Here is a 16553-nt window from a genome sequence, read left to right as displayed (position 1 = left end):
GTATGTATTTGTGTGTGTGTGTGTGTGTGTGTGTGTATGTATACCTTCATAGCCCCCATGAAGAGGGCATCTCTAAACTCTAAAAATCCTTGAAGGAGAAAATCTCCTTCAACCCTGCCTCAGTGAGAGAACACCCCAGGGAATTAGATAAAGTGATTTACCTAGGTGGGGCTGGTTGAGTCCTGAGCTAAAGAATTCCAACCCTATTCAAACAGAAGTTCTATTCAATTCAACTCAAGCTGTACCCAGCCCCATCAAAGACAACTCCCAGCTTGTAGCCAAGGCTTATCAAAGAGACAATCTAAAACCTTCTCTTTGGACAGGTTCCAAACGTGCCGGCTATGCCATGCTTGTTGTGCCAAGGAGCCTCTGTCCACTGGAATATTCGTTTCCAGTGTCACTTTCTCTTTACCCTCACTTATTTCCCTAATGAGACTTTATGCCTCTCTGTCAGGAATTCTAAGTTCCCAATTCCTATAATTAAACCTCTTTTATCATTCTAGGTTTTTGGGTCTGTAAATTCCTTTACAGAGAATCTCTGTGCTGCCAGAAGGGAGTCCCCAAAATTCCCAACCCTTGTGCTGAATCCCAAGGAGGTGCAGGGGAGCCAAACTTGTCCATTTGGTTCCCTGAACCCCGAACCTGCCACTTTACCTTCTCACCCTCACCATATGTGTGTGTGTGTGTGTACACAAACCCATCCACATATACATATATCTATATATACACAGAACAACATGCATACATATCTACAGTTACTCAGATGCATATATATACACATACATAAGCATTTACCCATATGTGAATATGCATCTAATATAATATTAGTATGGTTGAAATATAATGTTGATTTCTTTATCTCTTTGTTGAATATTTTAAGTTTGACTTTGTCTAAAATCAATGATTACTAGTCTTTTTTTTCTAGTAAATTCTACTCCTGAACCTTGTTGTAGTGTTTCTTTCCTATCCTTGATTAACTCTTCTACTTTGCTCTTAATTAATGGGATGGGAAGATAGTACTTCTAGCTTTACTTTAGCTTTCCTCTTTGACCAGGAATCCCAAATCAAAAACTCCACCCCTCTGCAAGTGCCAATCCTACTAGTTCTGCACTCACAGTGTGTCTGGTTCTTTCTCACCCAGGACTGCCTCTCTGCTGCACAATTAGAAGTTCCTAATTAGTCAAAGTTCAGTCTTCCCTCAGACCTCTGACTGCATACAATCTGGGAGGTGAAAGTTGAAAGTTTGTTTCCTGCTGAGGTTCCAGCCAAATTCATCTAGTTCCAGAGCTCCCCTTTTGATTCTTTCTTTGTAGCTAGTCTGGAGGTGTTTGTACTTCACACTGGTCAATCTCAGTCCTAGCGTTTTTCTTTGGATCTTTTTGGGTTATGCCCCTTTTCTTGACTTTTCACTTGTCTGTGTTCATTCTGAGGTACAAAATTGTTCTGTGTGGGAGAATTCTGGAGAGCATCAGATTTACAGACCTACTCTGCCATCTTCCCTGAATCTTCCCCCAGGGTGTTTTCTTGGCAAAGATACAAGAATAGTTTACCATTTTCTTTTAAAGTTCATATTACAGATGAGAAACTGAGGCAAGTAGGGTTAAGTGACTTGTTCAGGTCACATAGCTAGTAAGTGTCTAAGGCTAGATTTGAATTCGGGAAGATGAGTCCTCCTGATTTCAAGCCCACTGCCCTATCCATTGGAGGTCACTTAGCTACAGCCTCCCCCTTCCTATTTACCCTTGGAGAGAATTCCTCAGTGTGGAAATCCTTCCTACCACCAAAGCAAGGATTCCCTTCTCTATTCCCATTTTTAGTCTTCCCTCCTTATCTGTTCTCTTGTAGGTTCTTCTCTTTGAGAAAAGAAGAGTACCCTTGCCCTCACTTTCAGCCCTTGATTTGACTTGTGCATATTATATAGTCTCTCTCTGTCTCCTTGCTCTTTAATCTCCCTCCCCCTTTTCATTTTGTAATGTAGTCCCACAAAACCTTGATTCACTTGTAGTTAGGCATAGTATTTTCAAGTTCTGTTCAAAATTCCTCAAACTAGCCTTTTTTTTTTTTTTTTTTGTTAACTCTACCTTAATTCTACCTTTATTAGTCTCCTTGTGTACATTTAGAAAGAATTTTCTTACTAGTCTTGTTTTCACTCTGTTGCTGTTGACATCCTTGATTTCTGCATTCATTCATGGCTTCTGCATTTCTGTTGTCTGAGATATTCAAGAAGCAAATCATTTCTTAAGTCTGCTTTTCTTTTTCTAGAGTATTTCAAATGCCTCATTATAATTGAAAGTCTCTGCTTCCCTCTCCCCCATTATAGTTCTGCCCAGATTTGCTGTAGGTAGGTCATCCTGGCCTGTGCTGCTCTTTGAATACATTATTCCTTCCTGTATTTTCTGGTATGAATAGAATAGTTTGTGTTGTTCAAAATCCCTTTCTTTTTTATGTTTCTGAAATGGATTGTTGAATTTAACCACTATGTATTTGAGTTTGCAGCCTTGGTTGTTGGTTTTTTTTGGGGGGGAGGGGGAGTTGTTTTGTTTTTTTCCTGGAGGCTACTTATGAATTCTTTGATAATTTTGTTTATAAATTCTTGTCAATCCTCTTGAATTATTTCTTACATCATGATATTCTGCTTTTTTTCTTATATTCTTCTGAAGAGATCTGTGGTCCTTAGGTTGTTTCTACATTTCCTCTTAGAGATCAGTATGTTTTGCCTCCATAGTAAAAACATTTTCTTTTAATATGCTTGTTTCTTCCCTCTCTTCTAGGTTGTCCTTCATATTTGTATTTCCTATCCTTTGTTCTTTTCTGTTGCAGTTACCAATTTTTCTGTTCTGCTTGTTATTTTTGCTGTGTAGACCTTAAATATTGCTGTTACAATCTTCGTTTCTCTTTTGAACCATTCAGGAACAGCTTGTTATGATTTCATGTTCTCACATTTGCAGGGAACTCTGTCTTATTGTTGAAGTTTGGAAGGATCCCAAAAGGTTGGATTCACAGGACAGTATCTTGAGGTTCTCAAAAGAATTTACAGGCTTGATTCCATTTCCAAATCAAGGGGTAAAAAAAGTTTATTGTAATTGTAATGCCAATTGAAGCAGTCTAAATTCCAAAAGAATTTAGCAAAGAAACTGAAGGAGAAAAATTTATCCAGTATATGTTATTGATATGCTAATTTTATGGGTCAGAGATGGAACGAGAATTTGATTATCACTTACTAGAAGATCTAGGACTATCCTAAAGTCAGAAGACTTTTAGAATCATTGACGGACAAGATTGTTAGAACAATAACCTTCTTAGATCAAAGGGCCTTAGGATCAGATTCCAAAGCCAGAAGATGTAAAATCACTGACGAGACTGTTAGAACAGAAGCCCTGTGAGGTCAAGGGACCTTTAAATTATTACTGTCTCCCTACATGCTATATTACATTATTATCAAATGTTGGATCATTTCCCTTTTTTTTCCTTTTTTAATTTATTAAATAAAATAAGCAGTTCCATAACATAACATAATTAATAAAAAGATTGGTTAATTTTCTTTTGTGGTATTTTTCATGGAGGACTTGCGTGGGACAGTGCTAGACCCCCTTCCCCAAATTAACTAATTAGAGACATTTTCAGGTACAAAAAGAAAGTATTTATTTAATCCCTGTAGGGAGAGGCCCAGCAGACACAAAGTATTTCAGCTCCCAACATGTGCCTGACCTGACAAGCCAGAAACAAGAAAGCTAGTTAAAAATAAAAGATTCAAGCCTTTTCATTGAATAGATTAAAAGGAATTGACCAATATATCATTGACCAATAGTCACCAATGTTGTGCGCTTCCTGTGGGTCATGTCACTTCCTGTAGCTGACTTAGGGTCTGATCTTTAGAGACGTAGGCCTAGAGATCATGTGACTTCCTGCAACCTGGGTCTCAAGGCTTGATCTGGCTCTGCAGATCTCTAGGAATAGGGACCATGTGACTTAGGTGAAGTCTCATAGACTTTTTGAGAAAACTTATCTCCATCACATTTAGTTCCCCCTCTTTTTCATACATTTGAAGATTTCTCACAGCAATCCTTATATATTTCTTCCACTAGGGCATCTTTGTTACCTAGGTCTTCAAGCTGGTTGCTCTCTTCAATTGTCCTCTTCCATTTAGAACCAACACCCACACATCAGTGGAAGCTTTCAGTAACCACTTGAGCTAAAAAATCTTGAATTATTCTAATGACTTAGTGCATATTGCTTCTTAAAGCAATGAGCAGGAATTGGAGATCCTGCTTCCACCAAGTCCCACTATCTGTCTAGAAAACCCAGCCATCACAGACCAACAGATTGGTATGTGGCAGCCAGTTATCCATAGAACTACAATACTTGGAGGCCTGGTGGCCTCAGGACCATTGTCATATTCCCACCTCAAGCAGTCTGGACCCAGATTCATTTGGGACAAAGGGACAGAGATCTCATCTTCTGGAGCTGCTTCAGGCTGACAAGGGGCGGTAGAGCTGGCCTTACCCAGTGGGGTCCAGACAAGAGGGGAGACAAGTGACTTCTAAGTAGCATCAGTAGCATCCAGTGCTGAGTGTCAGAATCGGGTATCAGGTGATTTCAGGTTGACCAAGTTATTGGAATTTTATGACTTGGAGTCTGGAAGAAGCAACTTTCACAAGTATATTAAATACCAGGACCAAATATAAGCAAAAGAAAAAGAATAAACAAAAGCGTAATTAGTATGGAGATTACTGGGATAGTAACCAGGAACCCCACCCAGAGGAAGGCTGGGGGGGGGGGGGGGGAGGGAGAGCTGGGGCTATCATAAATACCTCTCATCCAAACAGTTTTTCCTAGAATTTTCCCCAAATTCCTGTTTCCATTTCCTCAATGGAATAGGGGCAATGGGTGAAACATTGTGTCCTCCAGTAAGTATGATCTCCAACAGAAACCCTACAGCCCTTAGTCTTATAAGGGAAGTCCTTTACAAGCCACAAGTACAGGTGTTGCAAAATCGAAAGCAGTTTGAAACCCCTGCAAGGGGGCACATGTGCAGACCTTTTTAAGAATCCTTTCAGAATTTACTTTCCTGGGAGATATGAGGGAATGCAGGAGTTAAGGAGTTAAAAGCTGTCATGGCTAGGTATGTACAAGCAGCTGATCTTCAAGTCTCTTTCCCTTCACCTGAAGTGAATTCCCCTTTCTTTAGGAAACAACAGAAACCTCTCTAGTTCCATGGACAGCTAGCAGTAATTGTTTTCCCTGCATACTTAATGGGGAATTGTTTGGCTATCTAAAATCCTCTTTCTTTCCAGATAGCCCCTATGATCATGCAAAATGTGAAAAATGAATTTCAAGTCAATATAGATCTTTGAGAAGTTAGCAAGGGGTCTAGGTTAGGATTCTAGAGAACTCTTTAACACCTAGACCTGCTTTCTGTCAATATACAGTGTAAAAGGCTCTAGGAAGGAGATTGGTTTAGTATTTCAGGGTCCTAAAAACCTTGGCCTGATCAGGTCAAGATTGTCTGCTTCCTCTCCCAATGAGCAAAAGGGAAGGTAGGATGTGGCCCCAAATACTTTGGCAAAGTGGGCCTTTAGACAAGAAACTCTGGCTCCAGGAAGCAAAAGATTTTATAACAGATTTTATAACAGCAACCAGAGAATCCTCCAGGGCTGGGCTGCAAATCAAAGTATACAGTATACTTGTATTGTGCCTCATATCTTCCACTGGCCACTTGCTCTGATTACAGAAATTTGCTGCAAGAGGAAAAGTCGGGGACATGATTTAAGTATTATCAAAACTGGTCCTTCAGCTCTTGACCAGAGAGTACATACAGGATAAAACATCCTTAACTCGGTTTTACTTCAGGTAATTGTCTTAGTGTTTAACAATTACCCCTTAAACTAGATCAGATGAGTTTTTAGTCAGAAGAACAACACTGGGAAACTGAGTCAGAAGGATCTTAGCTTATGCAGAGACCAAGGTCATTCTCCTAATTCTTTCCTAGATACTGACTTCTACCTGTAACAGTTTCTTCAAAGTAGTTTGTGGTATATTCCTTTCAGATGGTGGATCCCTGGCTTGATGATCTATCAGACAGTCATACCTAAATTTAAAATTCTCTCTCTTCCCCTCTCCCTTCTCCTTCTCCCTCATTTCCCACATGCCATTTCCCTTTCCTTTTTCTCTCTCACATCATCTCTCCCCCTTGTAACACATCCCATCTCTCTCCTCCTCCAATATATTCTCTTCCTTTCTCTAACATGCTCCCAAACCAATAACCTTTCTAACTAGATGCTTCATTCAAACTATTAATTGCTTTTGCAAATCAGACTTTCTTGTCCTTTGTCTTTAAATCACCTCTTTTTCCTTAAACTTTAAGATTCACATTAAATAACTTGGGACCAAATTTCATAAAACATATATCTCTAGCAGAGCTGACAAAATTTAAGGCATAACTCATAATTTTACAAATTACCCAATATACACTTTAGAAAGCAGCTCACTATCTAATTAGGGGATACAATCCTCCCCTAAGGTAAACAGCCAGAACTTTGTTTTAATAACCTATATTTCAACTTAAAATCAAATCAAACACAGCTTTAAAATTTTAGTAGTAATGTTTCAATTTGCCCCAAATTTTTAAGATCTCATGCTTAAAGCAAACTAATTCACAATTCTAGCAATACAATTTTTTGTTTAATTTTTTTATTATTAGCTTTTTATTTACAAAACATGCATGGGTAATTTTTCAACATTGACCCTTGCAAAACCTTCTGTTCCAAATTTTTCCTTCCTTCTCCCCACCCCCCTCCCCTAGATGGCAGGTAGTCCAATACATGTTAAATATGTAAAAATATATATTAAATCCAATATATGTATATGTATTTATACATTTATCTTGCTGCACAAGAAAAGATCGGATCTAGAAAGAAATGTGAAAATGCTATGTTGTAGCACATACAATTTAATAGCCATTGTCTCATATAATAAAATTTTTTTTCCAAAGTCAATGCAATAGGATTACAATTTATATAAAACTGCTTTTATGATCATATTTCAAGTAATAGATTTCATTGAACTGATTGAGCATAGTTCCTTTCTCTCCCTCTCATCCCACGTGTCCCTGCTGCAATCAGGGTATGGGGAAGGAGAACAAAAAAGAAAAAGACTCTTTACTTTATGCATTATCCTCCTCCAGGACGAGGCCCCAATTTTCAAGTTTACGCACGCGCACGCGCATGCACACACACACATATTTATTTCAATGTTGATTTGTATATTGGTCACATCTAAAACCCTATGGTACCAAATATGAAGCAATTAAATCCAATAAAGAAGTTAATACTCATATTAGCATTTGCTTTGTGCTAAGGACTTTGGGGAATTTGGCAATTGTTCATTTTAAGATTCCAATCATTATTCTCAACAATTTTCCTACAGTTAAGTCAGTCTTTTTTTCTTTTTAACAAATTCTAGCTCACAGAATAGACATCATGTAGATACTCTGCACAGACACAAACACAGACAATAATTACATCTGAACATCATATCATCTCTTTCCCGTACATAACAGATATATCCCATCAAGTGCACTTTGTTTTTTCTCTGAATATTTAAGTTGGATTGCTCACTTTCTTTGATGATCCCAGCGTTTCTTACTAGGGCTACTCCTTGACTCTGGATCACTCGATCTTTTTGGGATGAGCATCCAATCTCATAGCTTGATCTCCTGTAATACACAGAGCTCACCTCTTGACTCGGACTGTCAACTTCAGAAAGGGTTACCTACCTTTCCAGGCCATCCAAGGTGCCCCTGTGTCTGTGTCCTAGCTCACCTCTTGACAATGGATCACCAAGTAATCCCAGGGCTCACTGCCACCTAAGGACCGCCCAAGGATACGTCACAGTCAGTGCCCTGCTGGAATATAGGTACATAAGTTACCTGGCTCACTCTTAACCTTGGGCTTCTTCAGAGACTTGTGCTTCTGTTTGTATCTGAGAGGCTGTCTTAGTCCCATACTTCACATAGAGGGAGGCCGAAAACCCAACCTGGCGCCGGCCTTCAATCAGAATCCTCTGGGAAGCCACAGATCCCGGATGAGCCCCCATAAACTGTGTGGGACTGATGCTAGACCCCTTTTCCAAATTAACTAATCAGAGACATCTTCAGGTACAAAGAGAAAGCATTTATTTAGTCCCTGCAGGAAGAGACCCAGCACACTCAGGAAGCATCTCAGCTCCTAACATGTGCCTGATCTGACAAGCCAGAAACAGGAAAGCTGGTTAAATAGCAAAAAACCCAAGCCTTTTCATTGGATAGAAAAAAAAGAAGTAACCGTCATTGACCAGTGGTCACCAGTGTTGTTTCCTGTGTGTCATGTCATTTCCTCTAGCTGACTTAGGGTTTGACCTTTAAAGACCCATAGGTCTATAGATCATGTGACTTCCTGCGGCCGAGGGCCCAAGGCCTAATCTTCCAGCTTTGCAGATATCTGGGAATGGGGATCACAATAATTTAGGCCTAGTCTCATAAACTTTTTGAGAAAATTTCATCCCATCCAATTCAAACTGAATTAGCTTAAAGTTCTTTGAGTTTTCTTCTTGAGATCTTCAGTAATTTCAATCTATATCCACTCCCTTCCCCCACCATTTTCTATTATTGTTTACTTTCTATCTTCCCCTGGGAATGTTTTCCTCGGAAACTGGATCTTAAATCATCTTCCCACACTGAGCAATCATTGTTATCCAGTCTAGGTTTCTGCTCAAGTGACTTTCATGGGGATAGAAAAGGCTTCATTCAACTAAATGTTGGGCTTTATTCCTTCAGGCTTAGTAGAGTTACCTTCCTCCTTGCTTCCCTGTCTCTCTACTCCCATCCCCATAGTGATGTATCCTGTTGTCCTTACTTAATTCCTTTATTCTTCTGTTCTCCCTTAGTACCATGGTAGTGTTATAGGCTTGAATTCTATAATTTGGGTATCTGAGCTTTTGGTAGAGGTGGGAATTGAAGATAATTTCTATTTGAAACCCAGAAATTTTCCTTCCTCTTTCATTCTGTTTCTCTAAATTCCTGCACTTTTTTTTGCAGTGTAGAACCTGATAACATTGAATTGATTGTCTGCCATGACCCAAGCACATTAGTATTAGTGCTTTGAGAAATGAGGAATACAAAGAGTCATGGAGAGATTTACTTAATCTGATGGAAGAATGAGGAAAGCTGAGCTAAGAAAAAAACTATAATCAAACGTGACAGTTGCAAAACAAACAAAAAATAAGCATTGTTTCCACAGAAAAAAATAAGAAGTCACTACCTTCTCTACTTTTGTGATCTGTTTGGCATACTTTTTCTTTTAAAATGTTACTTATGCATTGTTGGTGCAATTGTGAAATGATTCAACCATTTCTGGAGAGCAATTTGGAACTAGCCCCAAAGACTACAAAAACTGCATACCACGACACAGTAGTTAATGACTATAGTAGTCATTTGATAAACCCAAAGAGTCCAGCTTCTCACTAAACTGACTATTTGACATTGTTGGGAAAATTGGAAATTAAGTATGGTAGAAACTAGGCCTTGACCCATAGCTCACACACCATACTAAGATAAGATTAAAATGGGTTCATGATTTAGACATAGTGATAGTATAAGCAAATTAAAAGTACAAATTAGAACAAATTACCTTTTAGATCTATGGAGAAGGAAGAAATTTGTGATCAAAGAAGAGAGTTGTTATTATTATTATAGAATACAAAAGGGATAATTTTGATTATATTAAATTTTTAAAAATTTTGTACAAACAAAATCAATGCAGACAAAATTAGAAGGGCAGCAATAAAATGGGAGATTTTATATCAAAGGTTTCTGATAAAGGGCTCATTTCTAAAATATATAGACTCAAATTTATAAGAATTCAAGCCATTCTCCAATTGAAATGGTCAAAGGATATTAACAGACAATTTTCAGATGAAGAAATTGAAACCATTTATAGGCATGAAAAATGCTCTAGAATCACTGTTGTTCAGAAAAGTGCAAATTAAGATAACTCTGAGATACCAATGCACACCTCTTACATTGGCTAAAATGATAGGAAAAAAATGATGAATGTTAAAGGTGCTGTGGGGAAACTGGGACCACTAATATATTGTTGATGGAGTTGTGAACTGAAACAACCATTCTAGAGAGCAATTTGGAATTATGCCCAAAGGGCTATCAAACTGCATAATCCAGCAGTGCCTCTACTAGAGTCTGTATCGAAAAGATATCATTAAAAAAGGGTAAAGTGCCTCTGTGTGCAAAAATATTTGCAGCAGCCCTTTTTGTATTGGCAAGAATCTGAAAACTGAGTGGTTGCCCATCAGTTGGAGAATGGCTGAATAAAGTTATGGGATATGAATGTTATGGAATATTGGTCTATAAGAAACGATCAGGATGATTTCAGAGAAGTCTGGAGAGATTTATATGAACTGATGCTAAGTAAAGTGAGTAGAAGGAGAACATTGTAGATAGCAACAGCAAGATTATGTGATGAAAAGAGATATGTCCTTCAGGATTGATTAACAGTGAGGTGATTTAGGCCAGTTTCACTGGTCTTGTGATGAAGAGAACCATTTATATCTAGAGAGAGGACTGTCTGTGGATCATAACATAGTATTTTCATTTTTTATTGTTTGCTTGCATTTTGTTTTATTCCTCATTTTTTCTCCTGTTTGATTTGATTTTTCTTGTCCAGCATGATAATTGTGGAAATATGTATAGAAAAATTGCACATGTGTGACATAGTGGATTATTTTGTCTTTTAGTGGAGAGGTTGGTGGGGGAAGGGAGGGAAAAAATTTGGAACACAAAGTTTTGCAAGGGTGAGTATTGAAAACTATACATATGTTTTTAAAATAAAAAGCTTTTATTTAAAAAAACAAAAACAAAAACAAAATCTGTGCATATCCTTTGATCCCGGAGTGTCACTACTAGCCCTATATTCTAAAGAGATCATAAAAGAAGGAAAAGGATCCACATGTGTAAAAAATGTTTGTAGCTGCTCTTTCTGTAGTGGCAAGGAATTAGAAATTGAGTGGATGTTCATGAATTGGCTGAATAAATTATGGTATATGAATGTAACAGAATATTATTGTGTAAGAAATGGTGAGCAGGTTGATTTCAGTATTATATGAACTGCTGCTGAATAAAGGGAGGAGAACCAGAACCATTGTACACACAGTAACAAGATTATATGATAATCAACTGTGATAGACTTGGCTCTTTTCATCAAAGAGAATTTCATCAAGAGAATTCCTATACATTTGGAATGGAAACCACTAGTCTTCATCCAGAGAGAACTATAGAGGCTGAGTATGGTTTGATGCATAGTGCAAACCTTTTGTTTATTTGCTTGCTTTTTCTTTGTCTTGATTTTTTCCAGTTTCTTTTGATTTTTCTTGTATAATATGACATATATGGAAATATGTTTAAAAGTCTCATGCACATATAACCTATGTAGGATTGCTTGCTTTCTGGAAGGAGAGAGAAAAAGTTGGGACACAGTCTTATGAAATGAATGTTGAAAAGTATCTGTACCTGTATTAGAGAAAAATGTTCTCTTTTTAAACAAATTACTTTTATTTTTAATTTATTAAATAAAGCAAACATTTCCATAATGTACTAGAATAAATTTTTAAAAATTATGATGATGTGACTAACAAGATGGAGGTATACGAATATATATGTGTGTGTGTGTGTGTATGTATGTGTGTGTGTAGGTATGTGTATATATATATATATATATATATGATGAATAGAACTGCATGTAGATGAAGACACATTTGGTTCTGGCTGCTTGCCCATGATCATCTCCTTCTACATCCACCTGGGGCACACAATCCACCAGTACCTATGGGTCTTTCAACTGTGGGGTTAGGATTTTTTGATTTTTACCAACTTCTTCTGAAGCAGGCAGTGGTAAAACTCCTGGACATATGTGTAAATCTATTTCCTATCTGGCTTGCATATCCTCACCATCTCCTTTGTGTCCAGCAATTGGGAGCAGTCAACATGGGTCTCTGCCAATGAAAAGGCTACCTCTAAAGTTGTGGCTCCATTTTGGGGGGCTCAGTTGGCTGTAATCGAAGACCTCAGGGAAGAAATTGTTCACCAGGGTTCAGAAGGTTATGCTGTTGTTCCAACTGAATGAGATATCCAGCTCATGTCGACAAGCTATACGTAGTAGAAATGTCTAAATTAGGCAGCTGCCTCTTCTGGATCCAGTGAGATGCTAGGTCTGGATACATATTCATAATCATTTTCAAGTTAACATATATTGTAGGCACTGTGCTTAGCACTAAGAATATAAATACAGATCATAAGGACAGTTTATATCCACACAGATCTTATATTCTAATGTGAAGACAGTATATAAAAGGAAAAGGAAAATGATGGTGGAAAGGCTTGGGTTGTATGGGAGTAAAAGTCAGGGTTTTCACCTACCTAGGAAAAAAGATGTTAGCCTAGAGTTTCTGCCTTAAGTTGAGTTTTTTTTGTTTGTTTGTTTGTTTTGATTGTGGGTGTTTTTTTGTTTGTTTGTTTTTGTTTTTGTTTGTTTTAAGGCAGTTGGGGTTAAGTGGCGATTTGCCCAGGGTCATATAGCTAGTAAGTATTAAGTGTCTTGAGACCTCAGATCTTCCTGACTACAGGACTGGTGCTCTATCTAACCTGTGCCATCTAGCTGCCCCTTAAGTGGAAGTTTTGAAAGGAGCAATCCAGTCAGAGTGACAGGCCACAGGATTGGGGAGGGCACTTCTAGGATTTGAATGAGTTTCTAGAATAAAAAAATTTCTAGGGCATAGTAAAGAAAGTAGCCTGGAGAAGACTTCTATTTGTAGGAATATCTGTGTAGAAATGTTTGGATCCCTAAGAGCTGCTAACATTATTACCAAGGGGGCGAGGATACAGCAACAAAGCAAGCCTAGGATCAACCTTTGAGATACCTCCCACAGTGGCCATGATGTGGATAAGGATTTAGCAGGAGAGAATGAGAACAAACGTTGATCAGGTGAGCAGAAGGAAATCCAAAAGAAAAGAACATTGTTTAAAAAAAAAAAAAAGAACCAGAAAAAAGATTCTATCTAGTGGGAAAAGGTGACTAACATTGTCAAATCCTACAAAAGCTAAGAAAATGAAGATTAAGAAGGGCTTAGTCATATGCTGACCATTGGGACATGGTTAGTGTACTTTGTTCTTGAAGGGACCAAAATTACATCACTATATTAAAGTCAAATTACAATGTGTCTGTGGCTGATCAGACCAATACGAACTCAGAATGCTTTTGCCATGGGTCAAACACATAGCCCCTATGAATAGTTGGTTTCTCTAACTTGGTGCATCTCATGTTTCTTTGAGCTAATTCAATTTTGCTTTGCTCATAGAACATAGCACCTTCTCTCTTGAGGATTTGCCATGCTGGGTGATCCTGTGCCTGTGTCTCTTGTGTCATCCAATCAATTCTAAAGTTCTTAGGAGAGACCTTGAGAGTGTCCTTGTATTGCTTTTTCTGGCCATCAAGTCCAGCTAGAATATCTATGAATGGGAATAGGTTCCTGTTGAAGTAAATGAATAGAAGGTTCATGGTTTCCCATGGACCCGAGTCCAAACTACTTCACTTGGTTCTATTTTGTATTAGGTTCTCTACTTGGAGAGGAACCACGAACAGGGCCTGAAAATGTTCTGAAAGCTAGGGAAGAGACAATGTTAATAAGTATCCTTTTTCCTTTTTTCTAATATAGTGATACAAATCCCCTCAGTATAGAAGAAGATAATGAGTCTGACACTTCAGAAGGAAAGAAGGTAAGTTGATTTTTTTATCATTAAGTGATAGCAAAACTATTTAATATTTTAACCACTATAAATCATTAATCTCTGACCTCTAGGAGTTTGTATTTTTAAAAACCAAGTCACAAATACAAACAATAGCATTTGTTTTCAGATACTTGTTATTGATGTTGTTTTGCGAGACCTTTTTAAATACAATTTTGAATAGGTATTTTCTTTATCTGAAACTGTCATGTCCATATGATATTATTGGAGTCAAAGTAAAGGATATGGTTCTCATCACTTTTTTTAAGATATGTAAAGGAATATGGTGCATTCACCAATGAGGAAATTCACAGAAGTTTACTCTGCTGAGTTGAACTAAAGATGAAGGCACGCACAAGCTTTTTATACAATGAGTTAAGCACTGGTTACTTAACAACATAGGGAAAATTGTAAAACGGGAATCTAAAACACTAGGGTCAAGGTAAACATTAGGTCTTGCTTGATCACAGGAGGGTTTAGAACTAGTGTCATTGCATTTAGGTTGTGTAAGAAAACACAATAATTCATAATGTAGAAACAGTGCCACATAGTATAAGCATTTGCAGGCTCATCTGTTATCTTAGCTCCCTCAACAGCTGGTGATGCTTTTGCAGTAGTTTAATATGGTTATAGGTGGAAGATCATCAAGTTATAGATTTGGAGTTGGGAAGGCACTTTAGAGGTCATTAGTTCCAACTTATTTTTCTGTTTTTCTATTTTTTTTTTAATGAGACCTAGAGAGGTTAAGACTTGCTCATAGTCGCACAAATAGCAATTTGCAGTCCTAACTAGTCCATCTTATAGATCTTCTGAGATAGTTCTCATGCCACTGTCTTTTTCGTGATCGCTGACCTTTGCCTCTCCTTGAACATGAACTTCAAAGAATGGTCATCCCCATTTCTGTTAAATGTCAATATTCAAACCAATGTTGAACCTTGTTATTGTTGCAAAACAACACTTCCAAAGGTAGAGTTCTTCATTGGTTGTAAAGAAAATTGAAAATGTATAGTAAATTATTTAACCCTGGGCAGTCATTTGCGAATGCCCTAGTGTTACTCTGTACTTTTCATTGCCAGTCTCTACTAATTCCCAGGGCATCAGAGAATCCTCTGGCCACTGACCTTTGTAGTGTCAACTAATTAACCCAACTGGCCTCCTCTGAGGCCTTCAGAGGTCTCTGGCTACAATTTCTTGAATCGTAGTTTAATAACCGATAGCGTGCTCAAGAACAGCCATGTACAGACTTAAAGCCTTTATTATACTTGCTTACAAAATGCCCTGACCTGTTAACTCTCAAGTAAACATCTGGTCTGGGAGAGACCCCCACGTGTTCACTATCAAGTTCCTTACCTCTCTTGGCTATTCATCGACTTGGTTCAGCTACCCCATGATAAAGAAAGCGACTTCCTGCTGCAGTGGGCTTAAGAAGGGTCTGTGAGGTTACACACACAGCCAATCAGAAAAGGAGACAATTCCAGTTAAGAAGCTATCTCAATATGACCAGTCCTGACTGTGGGGCAGTCTTCCATCCACAGAAATTACTTCCAGACCACTTAGCACTTCTGGCTTCTTACTTCCTGTTTGCACTGTGTTGACCCATTTAAAGGACCCTAACAGAAAATACCATTTAAAAAAATGATAAAACCATTACTATTCCAGAAGGACACTCAAATTTTCATACTATTGATATATTTATTGCTGGATAAAGGGATTTAGTACAGCTTTATGGTGCAATGGTTAGGAACACTGGGCTTGGAATTAGGAAGACTCTTCTTGAATTCAAATCCTGCCTCAGATACTTAATAATAATATGTGACGCTGGAAAAGTTACTTAATCCTTTAACATACATGTATACTACTGGGCCTAGTAGTAATATTGAGTGCTGTGTATGGAATATTCTGGGTCTTTGTTTATGGACTTATTACTTTAATCTGTTGTAATAGATCACTAGACCAAAACAGAAGCTCGGCTTTCTGAAATATCTTACTAGTTACCATCCCTGTCTATAGCTGAGGAAGAATGGGAAGTTTTGAGTGGGTTGAGAAACTGGGAAATTAGATATTTTGAGAGAACATGAATATATATTCTGAAGTTCCCTAATATGAGGGCATGAATTGAATTTAGAAAGATTATTAGTTATTAAGAAAGGAAGAAGAATGTTCCAGGGGTTGGTAGATAACAACCCTTGCTATCTATTTTGGTTGATAAATTTAGAGAGAAGATTACATAGTGATAATGATAGAGGGAAGGTCTGGAAATAGCTTTTAAGAGCAAGAATTATTCCAACTGTTCTACAGATGATTTGGAGGATATGAGTGAGGGTGCAACAAATATTGAAAGAGATGCCCAGGGCCAGGAATATATACTGTTATTGTTAGATGGGAGAGGGCATGCATTTAGGTGGGGGAACCCAGACTTAAGTGATTGAGTGCCAGAAAAATAGAAAAAACATGAATAAAAGATGTAAAAAGAAGAATGAAAATGCCAAAGCTTAATTTCTTGCTGACAAACAGTATGGGTCTGTCATCCCCTCACATTAATATGCAATTTTTTAGTCTAAATATAGGGTGGACAGAACCATACAAGGAGTATACAAGGAATCATAATACAAGGATTAAGTGTCTAAACTTTGTTATTAGGACATTAACCTCAACTGTGTCAGAGGTGCACTCTGAATTCATTATAGGTGAGCATTGTTTCCAAAAGTAGCTATTTCTTATCTCT

The 16553-nt window shown here is 37.8% G+C and overlaps 1 protein-coding gene across 4 annotated transcripts in view; it reads left to right on the top strand.

The window, feature by feature from the left end:
- SENP6 (SUMO specific peptidase 6) overlaps positions 1–16553 on the top strand; it is a 132158-nt gene that overhangs the window by 32389 nt on the left and 83216 nt on the right. For all 4 annotated transcript variants that reach the window (XM_012549168.3, XM_012549166.3, XM_012549167.3 and 1 more), the window contains exon 3: positions 13759–13819. In XM_012549168.3, coding sequence (XP_012404622.1) covers positions 13759–13819 — 61 coding nt within the window. The remainder of the gene's footprint in view (positions 1–13758; positions 13820–16553) is intronic.

Source organism: Sarcophilus harrisii, chromosome 4 (genome assembly GCF_902635505.1).
Source record: "Sarcophilus harrisii chromosome 4, mSarHar1.11, whole genome shotgun sequence".
Classification (NCBI taxonomy): Eukaryota; Metazoa; Chordata; class Mammalia; order Dasyuromorphia; family Dasyuridae; genus Sarcophilus; species Sarcophilus harrisii.
This window is presented reverse-complemented; position numbering and strand designations above follow the sequence as displayed.